The sequence below is a fragment of the Candoia aspera genome, chromosome 8 (genome assembly GCF_035149785.1).
Source record: "Candoia aspera isolate rCanAsp1 chromosome 8, rCanAsp1.hap2, whole genome shotgun sequence".
Lineage (NCBI taxonomy): Eukaryota > Metazoa > Chordata > Lepidosauria > Squamata > Boidae > Candoia > Candoia aspera.
In genome coordinates this window covers 18716383-18739731 of record NC_086160.1, presented here as the reverse complement: position 1 = coordinate 18739731, position 23349 = coordinate 18716383, and the positions used below count along the sequence as shown (strand labels likewise).

The 23349-nt window shown below is 38.0% G+C and overlaps 1 protein-coding gene across 3 annotated transcripts in view; it reads left to right on the top strand.

Moving 5' to 3' along the window:
- Window positions 1-20722, top strand: part of SGCZ (sarcoglycan zeta) — a 199301-nt gene extending 178579 nt beyond the window's left edge. For all 3 annotated transcript variants that reach the window (XM_063309828.1, XM_063309829.1, XM_063309827.1), the window contains 3 exons: window positions 1773-1845; window positions 17128-17251; window positions 20525-20722. In XM_063309828.1, the coding sequence (XP_063165898.1) occupies window positions 1773-1845; window positions 17128-17251; window positions 20525-20722 (395 nt within the window). The remainder of the gene's footprint in view (window positions 1-1772; window positions 1846-17127; window positions 17252-20524) is intronic.
- Window positions 20723-23349: the final 2627 nt, after the last annotated feature.

Sequence of the window (23349 nt, the reverse complement as noted above, 5' to 3'; positions counted from 1 at the left end):
GTAAGATTATATTAACAGAACCTTGCAAGTCTGAAAGTACATTTCTCCCCTGTCAATTTTACAGCCCAAGAAACTAAGGAGGGTCCCTTCTGAGATGCTTGCCAGACCCCCATTCCTTCTGCGGGCTCAGCTGCCTCTTATCTGACCATTCCCCTGGCTGGGGCTGTTCCCCCTGTCTCCCAAGGTCATTCCCATGTGCCATTACATCAGATGACCACAGTGACTTGAAACAGGCAACAGAGCAGTATATGGATTGTTAATGGACAGAGGGTAATTTATGCTGGTATATTTACCAATGAAAAGCAGATAGCAGCATTCAGCTCAGCTGAAAGTCTAGCTCTGAGGAGTAGAAACAAGCTATATGAATTGCTGGGCTCATTTGGTTCCTCCTTCCCTTTCATTGTATATGTGAAAGAATTTTTGCAGGTTTTTCTGTGCCCACTTGTTCTTCATGAGGGATCTTGGGTGAGGGTAAGCTACAGTTCATGAAAACCACAGTGTGCTTTTTCTTTTGAATAACAACAAAAAAGCAAACTCTAGTTTACCACAAATATTGAAATGATGCTTCTAATCTGCTTGCCACCTGCTTGAGAACAGATTACTGTTGCTTGTCAGGAATTGATTTTTAGCAATCTTCTAGAGCCCTTTAAATGGTCAGTACTAAGGAGAGTTTGTTTGTTTATTTATTTATTATTCAAATTTTGTTACCGCCCATCTCCCCCAAAAGAGGGACTCTTGGTGGTTTACAATAAAATTCATACTATAACAATAACGTTAAAATCCCATAAAAAGTAAAAACAAGTTACAAATATAAAATACAATATAAATAAATATAGAATCCAAGCGGCTATAAAAATTCCAATCCAGTGGGAGGGGCTCTAAGGCGCAAGCCACCCACAAGAATGGCTACCCACCTTCCCGCCGCAAGTGAGACAGCATGCCATGTAGGGCTTTAAAGGTGATAACCAACACCTTGAATTGGACCCAGAAGCAAACTGGCACCCAGTGCAGCTCACGCAGTAAAGTTGTTATATGTGCCGATCTAGGGGCACCAAGAATAGCCTGCGCGGCCGCATTCTGGACCAGCTGAAGCTTCCGGATACTCTTCAAGGGTAGCCCCATATACAGCACATTGCAATAGTCTATATGGGAGATGACCAGGGCATGAGTGACTGTTCATGAGTTCAGATCCTTAGAAGAGACAAATGTTAACAATGTAAAATAATAATTCTTTTATTAAAGTCAATTTAATCTACCAGTTTGTATTTTATACCAATAAGACATTTTGGGTGCAAAGGGGTTCTGTACATTTATAAACAAGTATAAATATTATGCACCTATTAAGGAGATAATTCAGTCTTTTTTTTTTTCAACAGCCATATACTTTCTAGGCATATAGCTCCATGAACAGAAAGAACTGTTCACAAAACTGCTGGAGAAAGTAGATACCTGAGCAGGGAGCTCTTGACATGGACTTCTTTGCTTCTGTGGAAATGAATGGAGCAGGACCAAGTGCCCATTAATTTTATCTATGTACAGGCATATGGACCAAGGCTGTTACTTTTAGTGAAGCCAATCAAAACTTTTTCATGTGTTGCATTGTCTTAAAATTCTTCTACAATAAGTTGCGTTGAAATAAAACTCATAAACATTAATTCACCGTATTAATATTAATTAAGCTTGTTTTTTGGAGAGGGGATTTCATTACTTCTCAAATAAAATGTTGACATGGAATATAACTATCCTGTATTCTATTCATGTATTTGTTGTAGGCACAGAAGGAGCTGTATTTGAGCATTCTGTGGAAACCCCCCATATCAGAGCTGAACCTTCTCAAGACCTCAAGTAGGTGCCTTAACAGTAGTTTTTGAATATTCCTTTGCAAAATGATTAGGCAAGACAAGACCCATTTTTATTATTGTGTTCACTAGGACAGTTGAATCCTATCTGCATTCCTCACACTTAAATAATTGTCCCTGGGATGCTGGTCAAGTGGAGGATGTTACTCATTATGTCCTTCAGTGCCCCATTTATAATGAGATCATGGTTAAGCTATTGATGGTACGTGAACTCGGGGGCTCAGATCAGATAATTGAATTGTCTTCTTCCAGATGTGTTTCAAACTGTTAGTGGTCAGGTTGCTATTTTTGCTTTGTTTTCATTCAATTTTTTTAAAAAAATAGATTCTTACCTGTAGTCCTGGTCTTGATCCAATCTTTTTATATCTTGTAGTCCTTTTACTCTTTTAAAAATGTTATTGTTATTTTCCTTTATTATATTTTATATTGTTACATTGTTATGACCTGTGGTTACAACAATAAACTTATTTACTTTCTTGCACATAAATAATATTATAAGTATTTAACCTACAAATTAAACATGATTGATTATGTGTCATCAAGTCAGTGTCAGTTCTTAGCAACCACATAGATACTATAGAATGTCTCAAGGATTATCTGTCCCTGACCTAGGCCTTCAGGTCTTCCAACAGTGTACCCATCACTGCTGTGATTGAGTCTATCCACCTTGCTGCTGCTGATTTCTCAAGAGAGTTATTTTTTTGCATGTGTCCAAATATGGTAATTTGAGTGTGGTCATTTATCCTTTCAGTGGGAACTCAGGAATGATTTGTTCTATGAACAAATGAAACATAAAGTTTCTCAAAAAAGCTTGCTTATTTATTTAGTTATCAAATTTATAAGGTTTCCCATCTATCCAGTCAATGAATGAATGAATGAGCTCTATCTATCTATCTATCTATCTATCTATCTATCTATCTATCTATCTATCTAATTTATAAGGCTGACCAACTATCCCATGAAACTCTGGGCAGTGACCAAAAAGAAAACATCAACAATCATAAAACACAAAAGACCCAAGTTCTATAGGGTAGGCATCATGACAGAGAAGACATACTTCCTAGGACCTAGCAGGTGTAATGAATGCCTATTCTAAAACACTCTCAGACTCTGAGCAGGAATTCAAAGATATCTGATTTATTAAAGAATAGTATGCAGGATCACAAAGAAAGCTGAGAATGATAAAAGCGTGCCAAATGCAAACTAAAAACCCTCGATGCAAATGAGATCCCTCCCCCCGTAGAATCTTCCCAAGTTCACAATCCCAGGTGCTCCTAACGGCTTCTGATGGTCTGCAGGAAAAGTCCTTGAACAGAGCACATAACCCAAACACATCCCATTGTAATGAACATAGATACAGAGCTTGGTACAAGGTTTCGCAGCAGCTCCCTCCCAAACAGAAACGCGTGTCAGCACCATGGCATGTGAAACATTACGATGTACAGTGCACATTGAAACAGTGAACATGACACCAGGTAAGACTGACTAATGAGGGGACCCAAAGCATGCCCACTCTCCCAGATCTGGTGGGATGGGCAGAATCAGGGAGAGATGGGTTCTGCAAGCAACCTGACCCCATGCTACGCACAGCTTTAAAAGTGACCAGCAGCACCTTGAATTGCACCTGAAAGCCTATTGGGAGCCTGTGTAACCCACATAGCAGTGATGTTGTGTGGGCATACTGTGGTGCCCCCAATACTGTACATGTCAATGCATTTTGGACCAGCTGAAGCTTCCAAATGCTTTTAGGACAGCCCATGCAGAGCACGTTGCAGTAGTCCAATCAGGAGCTGACTAAGGCATGAGTAGTGCCTTCTGATCTGGAAACTGGCACAACTGGAATACAAGAAGTATTTATGAACGGACGCTCTTGGCCATCACTGCCACCTGCTCCTCACACAAGGGCCACAAGTCCAGGAGGACCTCCGGATTGTACAGAAACTCTGCTTGGGGGAGTGTTACCCTATTCAGAGTTAGTGATGGAAAATCACCAGATAGGGGAGATTTTCTCTGATAATGTGTTTATAATTTGCATCATTATAAATTCTGGAGCTAGCCTGGTTACTTGAAATAGTATCCGTCTCATATTTGTTCAACTGGACCCAAAGGATGTCATCTCAGGGTCTTCTCCATGTGTATCCATGTAAGTAGGTAAAGGTAGTGTCTACAGAACAGAGGGTTTTCTTAGGTGAAGACCCTTTATAGAATACTCTCCCCACAGAGGTTCTCCTAGTATCTATATTTCAGGTTTGAGAGGATTGGATAAAAAACCTTTTATTGTTCCTGACATTTAAGAGCCATTTTCTTTTGTTCTTTTATAGTAATTTAATTAAAGATTACAATTTACAACAACAAAAACTAATACAAACTAGAAAAAGAAAAAGAAAGAAAAAAGAAGGTGCAGAAAAGAAAAAAGAAAGAAAAATAGAAAAGAAAAAAAATAAGAATATAGAAAAGAAAAAGAAAAATATATAAAGAAGTGACTTCCTCCTTCATCACAAGTATAAACAATTTTAGTAACTTATCACCTTCTCTTAAAATACAACAAATGATCTCTTCTTCCCATATCTCATCTCTTATCTATAAACAAATCCATAAAACCTGGTCATTTCAGTCAGTCTGCTGATGAGTCCTGATCATCAAAGTCAATTACAGGTTATCTAAGATAACATCTATTTTAACCTTGATCAAATAAACCAACTTTATATTCCTTCCTTTTACTTCTAACAATCTTGCTCTTTAGTCCCTTCAAATAATCTCCTAAAATTTGATTTCTTTTCATTTTTTCTTTGTCCCTTCTCACAAAATTCTTCAAAGCTTTAACAAGTCTCTTTTGTAAATCTAAAATAGGAAAATTATCCAGGTCACTCTTTTGGTTTGTTATTTGTATATCCTTTTACTTATTAAGACATCATCCAGTTTCTTTTGTATGTCCAGTGTAGTAACTTGTTCCATGTCATTCTTGTAGCCTGTCATTTTTAAAATCTACTTTCAAATCAGTCTCAATCTTGTCAGGTAATGCTTGTTTCTCTTCCATAGCACTTTTTAAACACAGTCTATCTATAGAGGCAGACACTCTTAAAATTAACTTCTGGATCCATTTTTCAAAAATATCCTTCAGTATGTCCAATGTTAAAATATTTTGCTTCATTCTATATTTGTAAGCTGAATTTGAGTGTTATTCTCCTTTAATTGTAATCTTTAGTTCCTTCCAGTTCCCTGTAGTGTCCAATTATTAAAGTATTTTTTTTAAGAATTCAAAACAAAAGCATTTTCCCATAGGAAGAATTCTTTATAACTAATTCCAAAATCTTATTTCAAATTTATCTGGACCCTTAGTCCATTTGTAACTTTCTAAAATCAAAGTTTTAATCACCTTTTTGCTGTTTATTCCAGAAAAAAATAAGTCTTTGAACTTGTATTTAAAACTTATTTTGCTAAGGATTGAAGGAAGCTCAGCCAGTGTTTTCAGACTTGTGGATCCAGAGGTTCCTAATAGCTGAAAAGCAGTTAACAAGCAATTTCTGAAAGTGATTAGAAAAGGGAATATGGAACACAGTGTCGTTTTGAAAGCACTGACCATGGTTTGGGCAAGATGGTTGTTCTCTCGTCTCTCAGAGTGCTAAACCTGCTGTCTTGTGGTCTCCTCATGAGGATCAACTGTCAGAAGCACTTGTGGGCAATCTAAAGTCTTCCCCTTGTCCTGACAGGAATTATGAAGAACCAGTGTACTCACTGGCTCTTCATTCCACCATGGTCATCAGCTCTGCTTTTCACAGAGCCATCTTCAGTTTGCCATTTCTCCCCCAGAAGTCCACACGTTTAAGAGCCATTTTCAAGGCTTCAGGAAACTTCATGATATTTGTTCTGCTGTTGTTGTTATGGGGATTTTATGTGTTACATTTTGATTATTATTCTAGCCACAAATGTTTCTTGTGCTGTTTTTTATTGTGTATGTTTTTAACTGCACTGTATACCATTCAGATAACCAAGAAACTCGGTGGTTTTAAAGCTAAATAAATAATAGAAGGAAGGGCTTTTAAGTTGAGTTTATTGAGCATTGCTTGTGCCCTACAGAACCAAGGTCTTGTTCTTATTATGAGCTATTGCAGGATGTGTAAGCTAGAAATGTCAGTAGAAGGTTAGGCATGCTGAGGTTTCTCCTTGAAAAGGGAACTTGCTTTTTGTATTTTTTTTCTTGAGCCATTCTCATTATTCATTTGTATTTCCAAAGTTATTCAAAGGCCGCAAATGAAAAACAACTCACTCTTCAAATGTGTGAAACAATATGTATTAAAAGTTTTTAGGAGACCCTGTATGCTCTCCCAAAAATACAATAAATATGGGAATAAAAACTAAAATAAAAACTAAAATATCAAATCCTAAAAGTTGATGTGGTACTCTAAGTCCAACTGAGATTTTTAAACAATTAAAGTGGCGTCTCAATCACAGCCTTTTGTAAAGTATAGATCTGACATTACTGCTGAGTCCTAATCAATATTTTTCAGAAAATGTCAAAGATACTAAATGTAAGACTTGAACAAATGGTTGCATCTCATTTTAAAGTTCCATATCAAATCCATCTCCAAAGATATGGTGATGTGGTTTTCAGATTCTACTGTATATTTGATTCTCTCTCTCTTTGTTGGTGTTGTTTGGCATTTCATACACATCACAACCAAGGATATAGTCATGAAGAAAAATACATTCCATTCACACGTCAATGTGAACTTACTCACTTGCCTGTATTTTCCCAAATTTTGCTTAGTAGCATACAGAAAAAATAAAGGCAAACAAAGTTGGTGAAAATAATATATAAATGCCTATTAGAATTGGTTGCTTTAAAAAACATATATTAGGAAATTTAAATAATTGCTTCTGAGGATTTTTCAAGAAAATTTGCAGACTAAACAGATAAGAAGTTGGGTAAAACCATGCATGAAACATTTATCTAACCTTAGAAAATTAAACAGTTGGACTACTCAGATTTTTAAGAACAATCGTATATGATAGAAATGTATCATTGCTTGAAATGACATGAATTCACATGATGAATACACTGTCCTAAAGCAGATTAACTTCAGTATAGCTGTTACAGGGCATTATTTCTTATTTCTTACCTAGAAATCAAGAGGGATCTAGGAAGACAGCCTAGAGCAGAAGGAATGGGGAGACACCCAAAATAACAGGAACAGACATATTGCTGTAATTCCTGAATCCAGATGACCTTAAACCAAGAGTTGGGACAGATGCATTCACAGTATGTCCTACACACATTGGCCCAGGACTAGTAAGTTTACAATGTAATAGAGTAAACCAATTTGCTTCAAGGGACATTATAAAAGAAGAATAGATGAACTCTAGAACTGAGGTCCAAAGCTGTGTTCAAATACAATAATGTTCCTTCCTCAAATAAAACATGGACAGATGACAAGTAAAACATGGGTTTACCAAAACAGGTTTGCTTCAGAAAACTTTTATCATCTGGAGGTTTCATGAAATTGTCACAATTACCCATCTTCATTGCATGATAAAAAGTCCACCTAGACACAGCCTTTTAAAGGATACACTCCCTTCCTGGATTTCTAAGTGACAGCAAGACCGCTAAGCCATTACAATTCTTCCTACTGCCTGTGATAGTCTGGAGTATGGTGAGATTTCCAACAAAAAAAGAAAACTACAAACAGCTCCCCTATATTTATATTAATAGTGCTGTATGGATGCTTGAATCACCTTCCCTTGAAATTTTTCAGTAAAGGCAATTTTACAACCTGATGCAATGGCATAGTCCATGTGTGTGTGTCTGTGTGTCTGTGTGTGTGTTATCAGTAGATGTAGTGGATGAGGGAATGGCCTTGAGGGACAGAAGGAAGAGCTGCTACTAACACAACAGTCAGATAAAAGAAAACTGAATACAGGGAAGAACTGTAACCAGAAGAAACGTATCAGACAAGATCCTCCCAAGTTCTCACAAAGATAAAGGGAGGGAGGGGGAAACTGCCTTCAAACTTTCAAGATTCATCTTGGTAGCAGCTCTTCGTCCTGTCCCTCAAAGCCATTCCCTTGGCCCACTACAATGAGGCTGAGAAGTTTATTCATTAGTTCTTGTCCTTGCAATTTATCAGTGCGGTAAGCAGTAACATTTCCTTTTATATGTACTGCATATGTAAAACCACACATGTTACCATTGGTATGAGTGAAGATTTCACAAGTTACTCTTTAGGTTTGCGTAAATCAATTCTGATTAGATTTGAATTGCCAGTCTGATGTTCAAAAATACTTATTTGAGCTTTGCATTCCAGAAGGAATGGGAACCCAGTCTGATCTGATTCAAAATTCTAGACTGGGAAAAGATTTGTCCATAGGCTATAATAAGTACAATGCAAAATGTCTGAACCTGGGATGGTATCCCCTTTGGAAGACATTAACCTTGTGAAGTTTCAGCTTCAAGTGTTTAGCCAAAAGTTTTTTTTTCCCAAATATCACCCCATACTTCTTCATTTAGTGCAGAGAGAATAGGGCTGTAGAAAGAAGTCTTCAAATTTTATAGTGTATAGAAAAGAGCATATAGTGAAGCTGGCTGAAACAATGCAGTGTTCTACTCCAACTTTTAAATACAAACTTTCAAAAGCTGTCTTAATAACTAAGTTCTTAGTTTTCTGGAGTACCAGGAGGGCTGGCATAGGTGGTTTGCAAGGATCCTGGACAAGACTCTCTTAATCTTATCCAGGCTCAGTTGTATCACAATTGTGGCTTGCTGGGAATGTCTGTGTGAATTAGCAGGGTCAGCAGAGACAGGCTTGGAAGGTGAGGAACACTGCCACAAAACCAGGCAGGCCACAGAGATGCTAGCACATAACAAGTGACATTTACAGTCCTGCTGCCACTACCACCACCCTTTCTTAAAATCAGTCAACAGAACAATGCATGCTTGACATATATTCACTTACTAAAATATGAAGCAATTTCAACTTGCTGCAATCATGCAGATTATAAAAGTAAAGTTTGATCCCAAAGTGTATACTAGACTGGTCACAAACTCTGAGTCCTGAGTTGAATTCTTACTTGTGCTGGCAGAGACAGCATAGAAGAAGAGTAGCCTTCCATTGGTACAAAGAAAAGCAAATGTAAGGCACATGGCTGGCCACATTAAAGAAGTTGAGAGCTGATAAAGTGAATGAAGTAACGTTAGCCTTGCCACTCAAAGAAAGTTCTGATAGGCAGAGAGTTTAGTGAGGTGATAAAGCCTTTTGGCTGGTGGCTGCTCTGTCAATGTCAGAGAGCTCATCCCACCATTCATTCTCATGAGGAATTGAAACAACAACATTGTCTATTTGTCTGGTAGCATCTCTGAAGCAGCAGAAAAGCTACTGAATCTTCAGTTCAGAAAGATTCTAATAGATACTGATCCAACAAATGCCATTTGTCTTTTGAATCCTGTGCCCATTTCAGTTCAGTGAATCTCTGCTAAATGGGTGATTAATCAATGTTAATTGAACTGAATCTCCAAATTGAACCTTGCATAGCCATGTTATTTGAGTCACTGCAAAATTTACTGCAATGCTGTGAATATTCACAGCTGAGGCTTAGAAGCATATAATGAAATCCTATAGTCAAAAATATGTCTCAAGATGACCAAAGAATTGCAATGGTACTAGATAGATGTTTAACATGTGTGTCTATTGCTATTAGTTTTTTCTATTAATTTTTCCTAGCAAAATTGGTTGAGCCCCCAACAAACAACAGTATGAAGGACAACATTTAAAAATGAAGGTTTAATTCATAATCTGAGCACTGACAGATTTTTTTCATAAAAGAATTTTATTGCCATCTTTGCTCAAAAAGAAAAAAAAAGACTGCAGCTCAATTGACTACAGTCTAAGCCTCCCAAATATTGGTTTTAATGGTAGTAATGTGCCATTAAACCAATATTTTAAGAATGGTTATTCAATATTACCTTTTAAGTTACTTATTAAGGGACAATATGTTACATATACAATAAGGTACCCATTAAGATTCACTATCTTCTAAGGCATTTGTAGCTATGTGTGGAAATCTGTGCTATCAATCACCTTCCTAATAAGAAAGGTAAATTGCTTTGCTGTTGTTCTTTGCCTTTGGGAGAACTCAAAGATCAAATTTAATAGCTTTTTTCCCCTGTCATCGTCAAGGCTATTGTGCCATTGACTATAAGCTAATGCTGAAAGCCAACACTCAGCATAATGAGATGAAAAAAACATTGATCAGGCAGTGCAAAGTTAGTAGGAAGTTTAATTCTCATCTGTCTCAAAAACACAATAGTGAATAGTAGCAGTGATATCAGTAGTAGTAAAGCTGTAAATGCATGGCCCTAATAAGAACTTTTCTTTACAAAGAAGAAAGAATAAGAAAGAGCATTACTATAGCAAGTTACTCTTTCAAAGTTAGGCCAAAAATGGCCAAGTGTGATTCCCCGCATTAAAAAGATCTCAAACCTTACTGAATTCAGATGCTGGGAGGAAGCAGAGAAACTAAGAAAAGAGTCAACAAAATAAATGTTATAGTGCATGTTTGGGTTTTAAGTTAATATAAACTTATCAAGAACTTGTAATTTTTAATGGGACAGAAAAGAAAAATGATTAACTACTTGGCTGGGCCATAATCATATTAACTATATTTAATTTTGTTTTAATTATTGTAAATTACATCAAGCAACTTTAGTTTTTCTCACTCACACATATTCTGCAGGAGAAGACAGGGAAGACATTTATTGAATAGTCCACTAAACATGTAATACTTGGTCTAGTTATTATTCAGTCCAATCTGTTTCATAGGACTGTTCTAAGGATTACAGGGAAGGGGGAGGGGATCACCACATCTGACTACATTGAAGAAAGGACAAGGTTGAAATAGGATACAAAATTAATTTTACTTGCCCTGATATAGGATTCATGGAGAAGGAGCTAAGAGGACCTCATAGGGGGCAAAACTGGATAGTTAAGTCCCTCAAATGCTGATTGCTCCAAATTAGTTCAGAATGATTAAAAATCCTTGGCGTCTACTGATCACTGAAAGTGGTAACAGTGAGATTCAGATGAAGAAGGCCTATACCTTCCTGAAGCCAAACATGGCTCATAGATGCTATTTTTTCAGTTGTTCTACCTTTGCTGAATGTTGCCTGTAATTGCTAAAGAGCTTGATTTATCTTCTTGCAGATGTGTTTCCAATTGTTAGCAACCAAGTTTCTACTTTTGCTGTGCTCTCATTTAAACTTGGGAAGAAATACTTAAATTCTTAGTTGTAGCTCTGACTTTATTTTGTTGTAGCCTTTTTATATCCAATGCTGCATTTCTTACTTTATAATTTCACTGTTTTATTGTTTTATTGTTATTTAATTTTATTGTGTTTTATTGCATTCCTATGTTATGACCCATGGTTACAACAATAAACTTATTTACTTACTTGCTACTTACTTAAAGGGCTTGTGTCTCTTTCTGTGGTCTCCTCCTCCTGGGTGCTTAAAGGACAGGAGAAGCTGCAGAGAAATTATCTACAGAGTGAGATACTGATAGAAAAGTTCCACCCTTAAGTTGGAAAGTTGAGAAGAGAGTGTGGAGTAAATTTGTCTAAAGATGTGTTTGCCTTGAGAAGGTAGGTGGCCTTGGGAGCAGCAATTGTTACAGTTTCTTACAATACCTCAGTGACAGTTCCAGAAGTTCCTGAGATGCTGTTTTATCTTGAAATGTCATCCCTACTTTGAGAACTCAGGCATCATTGCTTGCCCCCACCCTCCATTTCACTGCCTATCTAGACCTGTTAACATCAAAGTACTGGAGTTAATTATTTTTCTGTGGCGCCTACTAGACTAAAATGAACAGGCTACACCAAAAGTAATAGCGTGCTCCATTTAATTAAAGTTCAGCTTTCAGATGTCTCAGTTAATGAGAGCTTTAGGTTTGATAATAAGGTGACTGTTACATCTTATTTCTCACAAAATAAGGTGAGAAAAATATATTCAGTAGCTATATATTTGATGCCAAAATAACTTGGCATGGAGGCTGGGGTGGCAAATAGTTTTTGCAGTTCTGAGAGCCAGAAAAAGTCACACCAGGGTGGTGAAAGACTGTAATCTGGAAAAGAAAAGCATTCAAGGAAGATGCTCTTGACCCTTTTCTGACCCCTTACATCTCACTTGCAGGTCCCACCATTGGTTGCTTTTCCTTTAGAAAACATGCTCCAGATTCCCAGGGGACAAGAAAACAGCTGCAAAATAATCAAGCATGAAGAAAAACAGCAGGCGGGGGGGGGGAATCAAGCAACTTTTCCCCCCTTTATTAGATGCTTGAAACAGAAAGATGGGTGACTCGCCAAAGGATCTTATACACTCAACAGTCAGTTTTATTGTTATATTGTTACAATTCCCGGATCTCCATCTGTATATCTGTTTTCAAGGAAGGGAAGAAGGGAGGGATTTAGAAAAAGGTGGGGGGAGAGAGATAATGGTTCTTAGTGGGAAGCCGGTTTCCTGATCTTAGGTAAAGGTAAAGGTTTCCCTTGACGTAAAGTCCAGTCGTGTCCGACTCTAGGGGGCGGTGCTCATCTCCGTTTCAAAGCCTTGGAGCCGGCGTTGTCCATAGGACACTTCCGGGTCATGTGGCCAGCATGACTCACGGAACGCCGTTACCTTCCCGCCGAAGCGGTACCAATTAATCTACTCACATTTGCATGTTTTCGAACTGCTTGGTGTGCAGGAGCTGGGACGAGCAACGGGAGCTCACCCCGCCGCGCGGTTTCGAACCGCCGACCTTCCGATCGGCAGCTCAGCGGTTTAACCCGCAGCGCCACCGCGTCCCTCGTTCCTGATCTTACCTAAGATATTTTGCGAAGTTCAACTCTCCAGGGATATGTCTGTCCTTCAACCAGAGAAGAATGTCCCCCATTTCCTCCTTAAGAGTCATGTTAATATTATAGTCTGTTATTCTAATATGGAGTTGGAGAACCTCTTCTGGCTTGAGGGCAGAATTAGACACTGAAGTCACATCCAAAGAAGGCAGAGCCACCTCACTGCTGGTATGTGGACTCAGGCTTTGAGTTTTTTGGATCCTGTTAATTAACATATGCGGGCACATAATACTTCTGTACTTATGCACATCTCCATACATCTATTTTCACATATTTTCACATATACTGCCATATAGGACACTTATAAACAACCTGTTTGATAAGGGTTCCCTCCCTCCACTCCCACTTGCAATAATTAAGCTCTGTAAAACTTCCATTAGCCTTACTGGGGTCATATTAAAATTTTTGTGAAAGACAAGCAAATTATATTTTTTGTGTGAGGGAATCACAGGTATGAAGCGATTAGACTTCCTCTTCCTAGTCATGAGCTCCCAAAATGCTGCCTGATCAGCAAGTAGGTTTTTGAAAAGCTTCTGACATCAGTTGGCCTGATCGTAGTTCAGTGCAGGAAAAATGTCATATTCCTGATCAGGGAGAGGTTTTCATGCCTGGAAGAAGCTTCTGGGCCTGACAAGGAACCTCCATGGGCTGGACATTTTCCACTGCTGCTCTAGCTTTTTAAATCTTCTACATCTACATCTGGTTTGAGTTCACTTTTAAGGCCCAGTGATAAATTATTAGACAATCTTGATTCTCTTTCTTATTATTCATGATTAATCCTTTCTTACGTAGCTAAAACACAGAGCAAAATTTAGAGATTTGTCCTGCATTTTCAGCTTTGCTTGAACAGGCTCTCAGGATTCAAAATAGCCATTTACATGTATATTGCTCAGGCTGCTTGCTCTGGACAGGACGCCAGGACCATTCTCTATACAATTTATGCTAAAAATATAAATATGAGTGGCATTGCTCTTTGTTGGTTTTCAATAACAATGTATGTAAAAGGAATCAACCCACTTTCATCTGGCATTTTGCAAGTCAAAGTGTCACCCCAACTTAAGTGAAACTGAATAATGATTGTAAAAGATCTCCGGTTTTGGTTTCAGAGAAGAGTTGATGTTTCTTTCTAAATTTGGCTTATATATATTTTGCCAATTGGACAGTGATTGAGAAGGGCTTAACTTTTCCCCAAGCATTGGGACTACTGGTGCCCCACTGTAGATATGTGGATAAATGTTTCCTGTTTCTTATTCATATGCCAATTAATTAGGAGATTAATATATTCTTTTTTTAATGAAATATATCAAGTTATTTTGCATCCTTACTGCCATCCTTCCATTTCTTTGGGGGAAAAGAAAAAAATATATTGATTTGCCAATCCTGAAGTTGGCTATGCTAAGCCCTACTAAAAGACATTCCAGAATTTGGGGAGGAGGGCAGAGTTCATCTATGAAATTTGCAACAATTACCATATCAGAGGGCAGCATTCCTCCAAACAGTTGTCTAGGGAGCCTGCACAGTCTTTTAAAGAGCATGTAAAGAGTTACAAAAAATTGTTGGAAGAAATATGAACCACTAGTACAAGAGGAGATATCAGAATTTGTCTTTCTTTGTGTAATGTCACCAATAGAGGATGTTGCCTATAAAAATCACAAAAGAGATTTTGTGCCTCTTTCCAATCCAATTAGTTTAGAAATGACAGATTAAAGCATTAAAGAAACAGAATGTCAGATCTAAATGTTAATTTTGAAATCTGCTGAGTTCTTGAACCTCTAACTCCCTATACATTTTAGTCTGATTTCTGTGGGGAGTGCATAGTATGGCAAGCTAATTCCATACCACATGAACCTACTTGTGGAGTTACCAGGAGTTGTGTTTGACTTAAGGATGTCTCTACTTTTTTATCTTGGCCTGACATTCATTTTTAAATAGTTTAAGGTTATCCTAAAGTGTTTAGCCATGAATAACTGTTATCAACCTTCATGCAAATCAGGGGTGCATGAGCACTCTACATGGATTGCTATCTGATTTAGTCTGGAAGGATCTCTGAGAAGGACCTTTCTATGAGGCTGACTTTTGCTACAGCCTCTGTAAGAATCATGGCAGAATTTTGTTTTTCTAAATGCACATCCAAATCAAACTCAGCCCCTGACCTGCAGCATTAACAAGGTATTACTGCTGTAATGAATATTCTCCTAACACAGCTCTCCAACCAACAGTAAAGGGTAATGGTGTCTTCAGAATTGGAATATTGTTGATCACTGTTTCAGTCTGACCTGCAACACAGAAATAATTGGAAATGAAAATACGGCTGGGCTACAATATTTCTGAGTTTTCTGTTAACTGTTGACTGCTTCACACAACTTCTTTAAAACCCTAGATGTCTCCATTAATTTGTAGGAGTCTCATTTGCTCACCTCCAGCTTCTTCAACCTGCTACATATGCATTGGCTTGGATTTTAAGAGGATGAGATTTGTGCTTCTGTGCATGTTCCCTGACATCTATCTAAATAAGGCCTCCAAAACCAAGCGCAATACAACATAGCAAATAACTTAGCAGTTCTCCTTAAAGGTGCAACTGTTCACCTGATCCTGAATACCTGACCCCCTTTGTGAACATTTATAATTGTCTATTACCTGGGGTGTTGCAGGAAAGGTAACATTAGTCCTTCTAAATGCTTATTTAAAATGATCTTCTCACAAGTTCGGAAACTGTGATCTGTATCAACCATGAGCCAATCAAATTTTAGTGCTTTCAAGTCCCATTGATTTCAGTAGAAAGTTAAGCACCTTCTTAAATCTCTGACTAAAATCAATGGAATTTAAATGCCTGAAACATTGGCTGGATGTTATCTATCATTTTCCCCAATGCTTCCAACTTAGCATTAATAGCTTTGAATTCAAAATAAAGCCCTTTTCTTTTGTATATTATCTTTCTTACCTATATAGCCAGGGGTAATTTTATTTTAAACCACATTTATTTTAAATTTCATAAGGATCACAGAAGTGCATATAAAATATGGTCCATTTCACCAGGCTAGAAACCAGGAGACTGTGAGTTCTAGTCACACCTTAGGCACAAAGCCAGCTGGGTGACCTTGGGCCAGTTACTTTCTTGAATTGAACACAATTTTACAGATAAAAAAATCCATAAATGGCAGACAATTTTTAATTATATTTCCAGCTGTGGTTTAATATTTGCTGTTTGATAACAATACTGCATGTAACATATAAGTAAGGAAGCAGGTCTACAAACATTCATGTTCCCAGCTAGACATGGTGGGGTCAATATGATAAAATGAATGTGATAATGACAAATTGCAACCTCACCCTTTCCTACTTGGGTTGTGCCATCACCCACAAGAACATTAGGGGCAGAGTTTACATTGTAGCATTGCAACACATGCTTTGTCACTTGTCCTATTCCTGCAGCCCCCCTCCCCCACATCTAGATGAAAGACCACTTAGGAAGCTGACCATAACAGTAAAACATAAATTATTAGAAAGGAATCTCAGTCATCAATCACTGTAAGAGAATGGCAGTATTTATGCAAATAGAGAAGTAAATTCATTACAGATCTAGATAAAGAACCCTGCTAAAAATGATGTGGGTGTTGAAACTATTGGGTAAGGAATGTTTTTATCAGCCAATATCAGGCTATACTTACTGCTTATTTGTAGTTTTCACATTATTTCTTTCTTGGGACTCCATATTCATTACCTTTCTGCCATTCTTCAAAGCGCTCCTGTTGACAATGAACATTATGACCATAAATGACCATAAAGACATCTATAGGATGGATTTTGTACTGTGGTTTCTGGCATACCTATCAGATGGATCTTTAAAATAACTAAATTTCAGTCCCCTGATTTGGAGGAAGCAAATTCATTTCTGATAGTGCCCGAAGTAGTTTCAGTGGTATCATAAGCTTCCCTTTTACTAGGGTGGTAATTATATACTGGCTGCTAAAAAGTTAATGAGCTTGGCCCATTCAGGGGTCACTTTCATAAGCAACAATTACACAAGCAGCAGTGGCCACCTAAACATGGTTATAAAACAGCACTCACTACCTTCAACCATCTCTTTTACATGAAATAAATAAACACTGTGGCCTGAGAGACCATTCACTGCAAAATAAATGAAATAAAGTAGTCCTCATTCTAGAAATAACAATCTTGTAAATATGAACTGAGATTCAAAAGAATTTTCAATGCAATTAAGAATGTTCTAGGTATTTTCCAGAACACAGAGATACCAGTGGACATTTTATTTCTATTGTTGTGTTGGAGAGAAAAAATATCTTGGTGTTGGGCAATGCATAGGACTTGTGATCTTTTCATATTTGTTCTAAATTCCCTCGCTTTCCTCATTTCCCCCATTTTCTAGGCTTGAATCACCTACAAGATCTCTGATAATGGAAGCTCCAAAGGGAATACAAGTGAGCACAGCTGCAGGGGACTTGAAAGCCACTTGTAGAAAAGAGCTACATTTGCAGTCTACAGAAGGGGAGGTAATCTTTACTGGAGAACCATTTTCATCTAGTGAAATCCTATGCATGTTTACTTGGAAGCTACTCCACTATATGGTGTTTAGAACTGGAGCCTCAAATTAATTTTTATTTCTCTCTGTCTTGCAATAAAGTCCATCATAACTAATTACATGTGTATAAAGAATCTGTGTGCTTGATGGTGCCTTTACCTCAGAGCAGTTGATGTTTATTCTGATTCTGGAGGATATTAGACTTATGGCCACTTCAGTTCTTCCTCCAAATATTTGTTGCTGCCTATTGTCTCTGGAGGGCAGATGAGCCCATTAAGATGTTCTGCTCCATGTGCCTAATGGATCCAGATGGATTCCAGAGGAGGATTTTCCCAAAGACCTGAGAGGCAGTTTTGTTAAGAACTTAATGGATTACTGGAATTAGAAGGCAGCACAGCACTTGACATGATTGCCTCAAGTTCCTCTCTGAGGAACTCCTTGGTTTATTGAGAACCTCTATATGATGATATAGTAGGAGAACATACTACTTTGGCCTGCTTTGACATGACCCTTTCTGGTCAATTCTGGCTTGACCTTACCCCTTTCGGGTGGCCAGGGCCTTTACATCTTCCCTTCCACTGTTATTTGGCCACCTTGCACAGTGCACATGTGTGCACACACAAACACATACTCTCCCATGGTGCCAGTTGCTGGTTCCTTTCTCCTGCAGCATTTTTGGGTTCCTTCCTTCCTTCTCCTTAACTACAACTCCTCCTCCTCCTCTTTCTCCTCCTGAGATTCTGAAATCCAACCCCACTCCAGCATACAACCAAGGCCCCTGCTGAGGCAGCTGTGCTCCTCTTCAAGGGAATGGCTTCCTTTTCTCCTAGGTGCATAAAGTGAGAAGAAATGGCACCTGCTTTTTTGCCTTCATTGCTCCATCCTCTCATGGAGGCCATTTTGTTGCAATGGTTCCAGTCCCTTAACATTTTAACCTCTTCTGGACTTGCACCAACTTTACTGCAACCACCAGGTTGTGTGCAGATGTTATGTATTTCCCTACTAGCTTAATATCATGTTCTCCTCCATGACCTCAACAGCAACCCCGTGAAGTAGATGAGCTGAGAAAGAGGATCCTGTCCATAGTTACCCGGTTTATTTCCATGGCTTAAGATGAATGGAAGATATATATTACATATAAATCTAATAAACACTCCAATTCCTTATTCCAAGTGTCTCTCTATATTTGAATATTTAATTTAGTGTACTCTAGCAAATTTTTTAGAATTATTTTGTAAAGAACATGTTAAACCCTTTAGTAATAGGTGGGATTCTGAAGCATTTTGGCTGCTGTTATATATATATAGTCAAAAAGTGTTCTAACTGAAGGTACTGACAAATAATATGTAAGCTGTAATTCAACTAACATGATCATCATCATCTATTCCCGTTACCTGATCTAAGCCACATACTCCTTACACAATCTAGGTTCTCCAACGAAGTTCTTTCTATTTTCAAGTTTTGATTCCCATATAATATTAATTTAGCACAATCATAAGAATCAAATCAAAACTGGAATATTTACTGTTGGATTATTGTAATAATCATTAGCTGCTCAGCTTAACTCTCCTAGATTTCACTGCAATGCTGACAGCTGTAAGGGATGGTGGTGCAGGGCGATAGGGCTGGTGGGTATGTTTTTATCTCCTCTCCATCTTTTATTATAGTTAGAAGAATCTCTTCCTAACTATCCAACGATGGTCCTCTGCTGATAGATGGAAATTCACCTTTGCGAGATATTTCAGATAAGCAGTCTCATTTTCCAGCAGTCTAAATTCACATCAGTAACTCATAAATTGCAGCCCTTTCCTGGGTATTCTTTTCCTAGGTGATATTAAAAACTGGGAGAATTTTAAATGAACAACAAGAAAGGGAAACAGTTGCAGGGCTGTGGGAATTACATATTGCCTTCTCACTTTCAGTGCACTTTTCAAACTTCATTATGCTGATGGACACTAATGTAGGAGTATAATTGCTATATTAGTAAGGGAAATATGCATAATCTCTTCCCTAAGTGGAACTGATGAATGGGCCACAGTTAAATCAGTATCACCAAAGAGTATAGTGTCATATGCTTTTCATTTTTCAGAGCTCATACTCTTGTGTCCTTACACACTATTCCAGCCTTCTGCTCTATTTCAATATTTAACCATCAGCAGAAAGCTTGTATGGCATCAAAAATAAGGACAGCTTGGGTTGTACAAAGAAAGGCATTCCTGCCAGCCACTACATTGCCATGAAGTCCAGTTGTTTTCTATAGACAAATGCAAGAGTCATTGGCAACAGTTATCTTGTTAACTATTGACCAAGAAATACTTAAAATGGTGAAGCATGACTGCATCTTTCAGCACAGTCGTTTTTTTAAAAAAATGGCAACCATGATTTCATAGCAGTGACTTTATAATTAGCCCAAACTTCATAAAAAGCAACAATTTTTAAAAATCAGGTTGGGTTACTTGCTTCTAGACCCTTAGGGACAAGCATGCATACCTTTAGTCTATAGATTTTATGGCAGTGAAATTATAGTTTTTGGTAGGGTGGTGCAGCATTTGGGGGGGGGGGTTTGCAAAAAAATGCTGGGGAGGCTGGAAGGGTTCTGAAAGTTGAAGTCCATGTATCTTAAAGTTGCCAAGATTGAGAAACACTGCATTACAGACTGGCTGGCAGGCCTAGGTATCTAATTCAGAAGGCTTTGCCTAAACTGTTTTCAGAGGGTCCATGCAACTTCTGGCTTCAGCTGTTAGAGACTCCCTACACATCTCCTTATGCAGCTAATTACAGATCTGTCTTTGTTTTTGATAAGTGTTTGTTATGAGAGGGTCCCATAAACATCTCTAGAAATACCCATTTCTTCCATTAGAACCCCTTATTTTAGAAAGCTAGCATTTAGTAACAGGTGATGCAACTGCCTTTTGCAATGATCTCCTAACAACATTAGCTTCATTAACCAATGATAGGAAGCAGGCTTTATGTAAGTTCAGAAATGGACCAGGCAGAGCAGATCCTGACTGGACCAGGCAGGGGTCTTCCTCTCCATGCTGAATTGGCATTTGGGAAATGGGAAAAAGCCTGGTACTTCTATCTGACAATAACTGAATTCCATTGTGAACTGGAACACAGGGAAGGTATCCAGGTGAGGTCTATTTTAGAGAATCCAATCATATATTTATCAATATGAAGTCCTGTAGTATAAACTGAAAAATAAGATCTCTTCATTTTCTTCCTTTCTTCCCCCCGCCCCCAGATATTTTTAAATGCAGACTCAATCCGACTAGGGAATCTACCACTGGGGTCTTTTCCCTCATCTTCTTCACCCAGTTCATCGGCAACAAGACAGACTATCTATGAACTCTGTGTTTGTCCGAATGGCAAACTCTACCTTTCCCCTGCTGGAGCAGGTTCCACGTGTCAGTCCAGTGGCAACCTCTGCTTGTGGAGCTGAAAAGACACCAGAATCCTTCTCCTCTTCCTCCTCCTCCTCCTCCTCCTCACACCAGAATAGCCTTTTTGTTACTGTCCCTCTGCTTCACAGTTCTGCTTGATTTCCCTCGTTTGATCAAGAAGCTCCAAGCAGCCTCCTGGATCTCTTCCAGTGCAAGCAAGGAGCAAGATACAGCCTTCTCTTCTGACTTATGGGGCTCCAAGATGGAAGAGAGAAGGCCTAATAAAGTGGTTGTCTTCACCAGGGAATTTGGATCTTCGTATCACTTTTTGTCCAAAAGGGAGAAATACACAGGTGCCTTGGCTATATATGAAGTGAAGCACATTGTTTCAGAATTTTTTTGGGGCAGGAACTGTAAATGAGAAACTGCACATATATACATAACTATATAGAGATAGATATAATACTATAGAAATTGGCCCAGAATCTAAAGTTGATATGAATTGGTATGACAAATAACTCTACTGTCTGAAAGCACAATTTTCATACACCCGTCACTTTTGGATGTAAACTTTTATCCCAGAATTTTAAGACTTCAAAGCATTGTGTAACGCTTGCTTTACTAAACAAGTAAAATTCAATTTCACATTTTAAACAGCAAGAGACAGAATCCCTCCCTGAGTGCTGATCTTTTTTCTCTCTCTCTCTCTCTCTCTTCCCTTCAGGGCATTGTTACTATTTGTCTCCTTCATACAGGTTTTGAGAGTTAGAATTACATTTTACAAGTCATCAGAAATGCTACCTTTTATTTTTGTGCTGATCTTGGATGCGTTGTTTCTGCATGTGAAGTAACGTTTCACAACAGTATTCCTCTCAGTCATTTGAATGCATCTAATGCTGCCACACTGTTAAAGAAAAGCAAGTCTGTTAACCTGATGGCCCACTGAACAAGATACAGATATGAATACATGTTGCTTCTCAAAAAACAAACAAACCCTAATATATAACAATGTCTAGAGATGGAGGAAAATTAAGGGCACTGAGGGTGTTTCCACAATGAATAACTGAACGATCAGTTAGATACTTCACCCAAGATATAGTCACTTATAATGGGAAAAAGAGCCATGACTTCCTGAAAGTTTTACATGCAATTTCCCTCTTTTCTCTTTCATTACAGCAAAGAAGGCAAATCTATGCACACCTAAATATTCCTTTGATTGAAACAAACAAAAGAGTAGTGCCAGAGTTCTTAGAAAGTAGTGGATTGGAATGCAGTAGTTTCATATTAACAAAGCCATTTGATTACAAGGTTTGGGAATTAAAATTATATTGAACAAATGCACTGAAAGACAGTCGGAATGTTAATGTTTTAATTTTCAGCTGCAATCACGCTATTTCAAAATATAACGACTAAGATAACTTAAGGAGGTTCGCGGTTGTAAAGTTTCTTTCCTTCTTTCCAACCTTCATCCCTGAACATGCCGAAAATCTTTCTAAAGCATCTCCTGTCAATGTGGAATGCAGCAAGGCATGGTGTTGTTGTTGGTGGGGTGGGGGCAGAATAGCCCCACTATTTTATGCCAATATCTCTCCACCAGCAGCTCTCACAATATATTTCATATTACTCAAGGGAGACCACCAATCTTCTTGGAGAAACTTTGGTGGTGGTGAGGAAGTCGTTCCCCTTCTGCTTTCCCCTTCTGATATTCCCTATATACATATCTGAACTAGATATTAAAAGAAAAAGAAAGTAAGAAATAATTTGATATAACGTAGATCCCCTGATGTATATATTTACAGAATGTACTCATTGGACATTACAAAAACCAGTTAAAAGGTTTCGTAGAAACCGTACGCCAAAAGCAGTGTCAATGAGATGCAGCAGATACAAGTTACTAAGGAATAAAAATATATTACCATATACATTACTGTGTAAGGAATAGGAGTAATGATGAAAAAGCTATTGATTTGAGTGATAAAAGAAAGGAGACTGAATCAATGTTCCAATAAAGCTGTTTGAAAGTAACAAGTACCCTTCATATGTGCAAGGAACCCAGAGTCTCCCATTGTATGAATAAGTTGTGGCAATGCACTTCTCGTTTTAAGCTAATTGTATAGGGAAGTATTGTTTGTTTTAATTACACTTTCAGAACAAACCAGAATTTAAAACTATTGTTGATCCAAACTTATGCTCACCATTGTTTAAACAAACCATGGTATTTGGTACATTTAAAGTCAGGGGGAAAACATTGGTAGGGGAGGGGAGGAAGAAATGTGAAACCTGAGGCTAGATGCTTCTATTCCCAATGAGGAACCATGATTTTCCATCACATTAAGACTGAGCCAACCTGTTTTTAAAAAATAAGGCCCTTACATACACTTACTGCATTAAAAAATGATGGGTATCTGCTATTCAGTGCTTTCTATCCATCCGCCCCGAAAAAAGCCATTTTGTGAGAATGCCCTCATGTTCTCCCAAAATATCCAGCAGAGCAAGAGTACAAACATTTGATTCCCTGGTAATGAATGCTTACCCCTGTACCCACTATATACATATAGCCTTAATTTTGTAATCATTTAAAATAAAAAAGTTTAGGGTGCTTGAATCCTTTCAGCTAAGCTGTGAAAGCTTTCTGAGTAAATGAGATGTCATTCATAGATTCTATTTTGCCCACAGGCCATAGTGT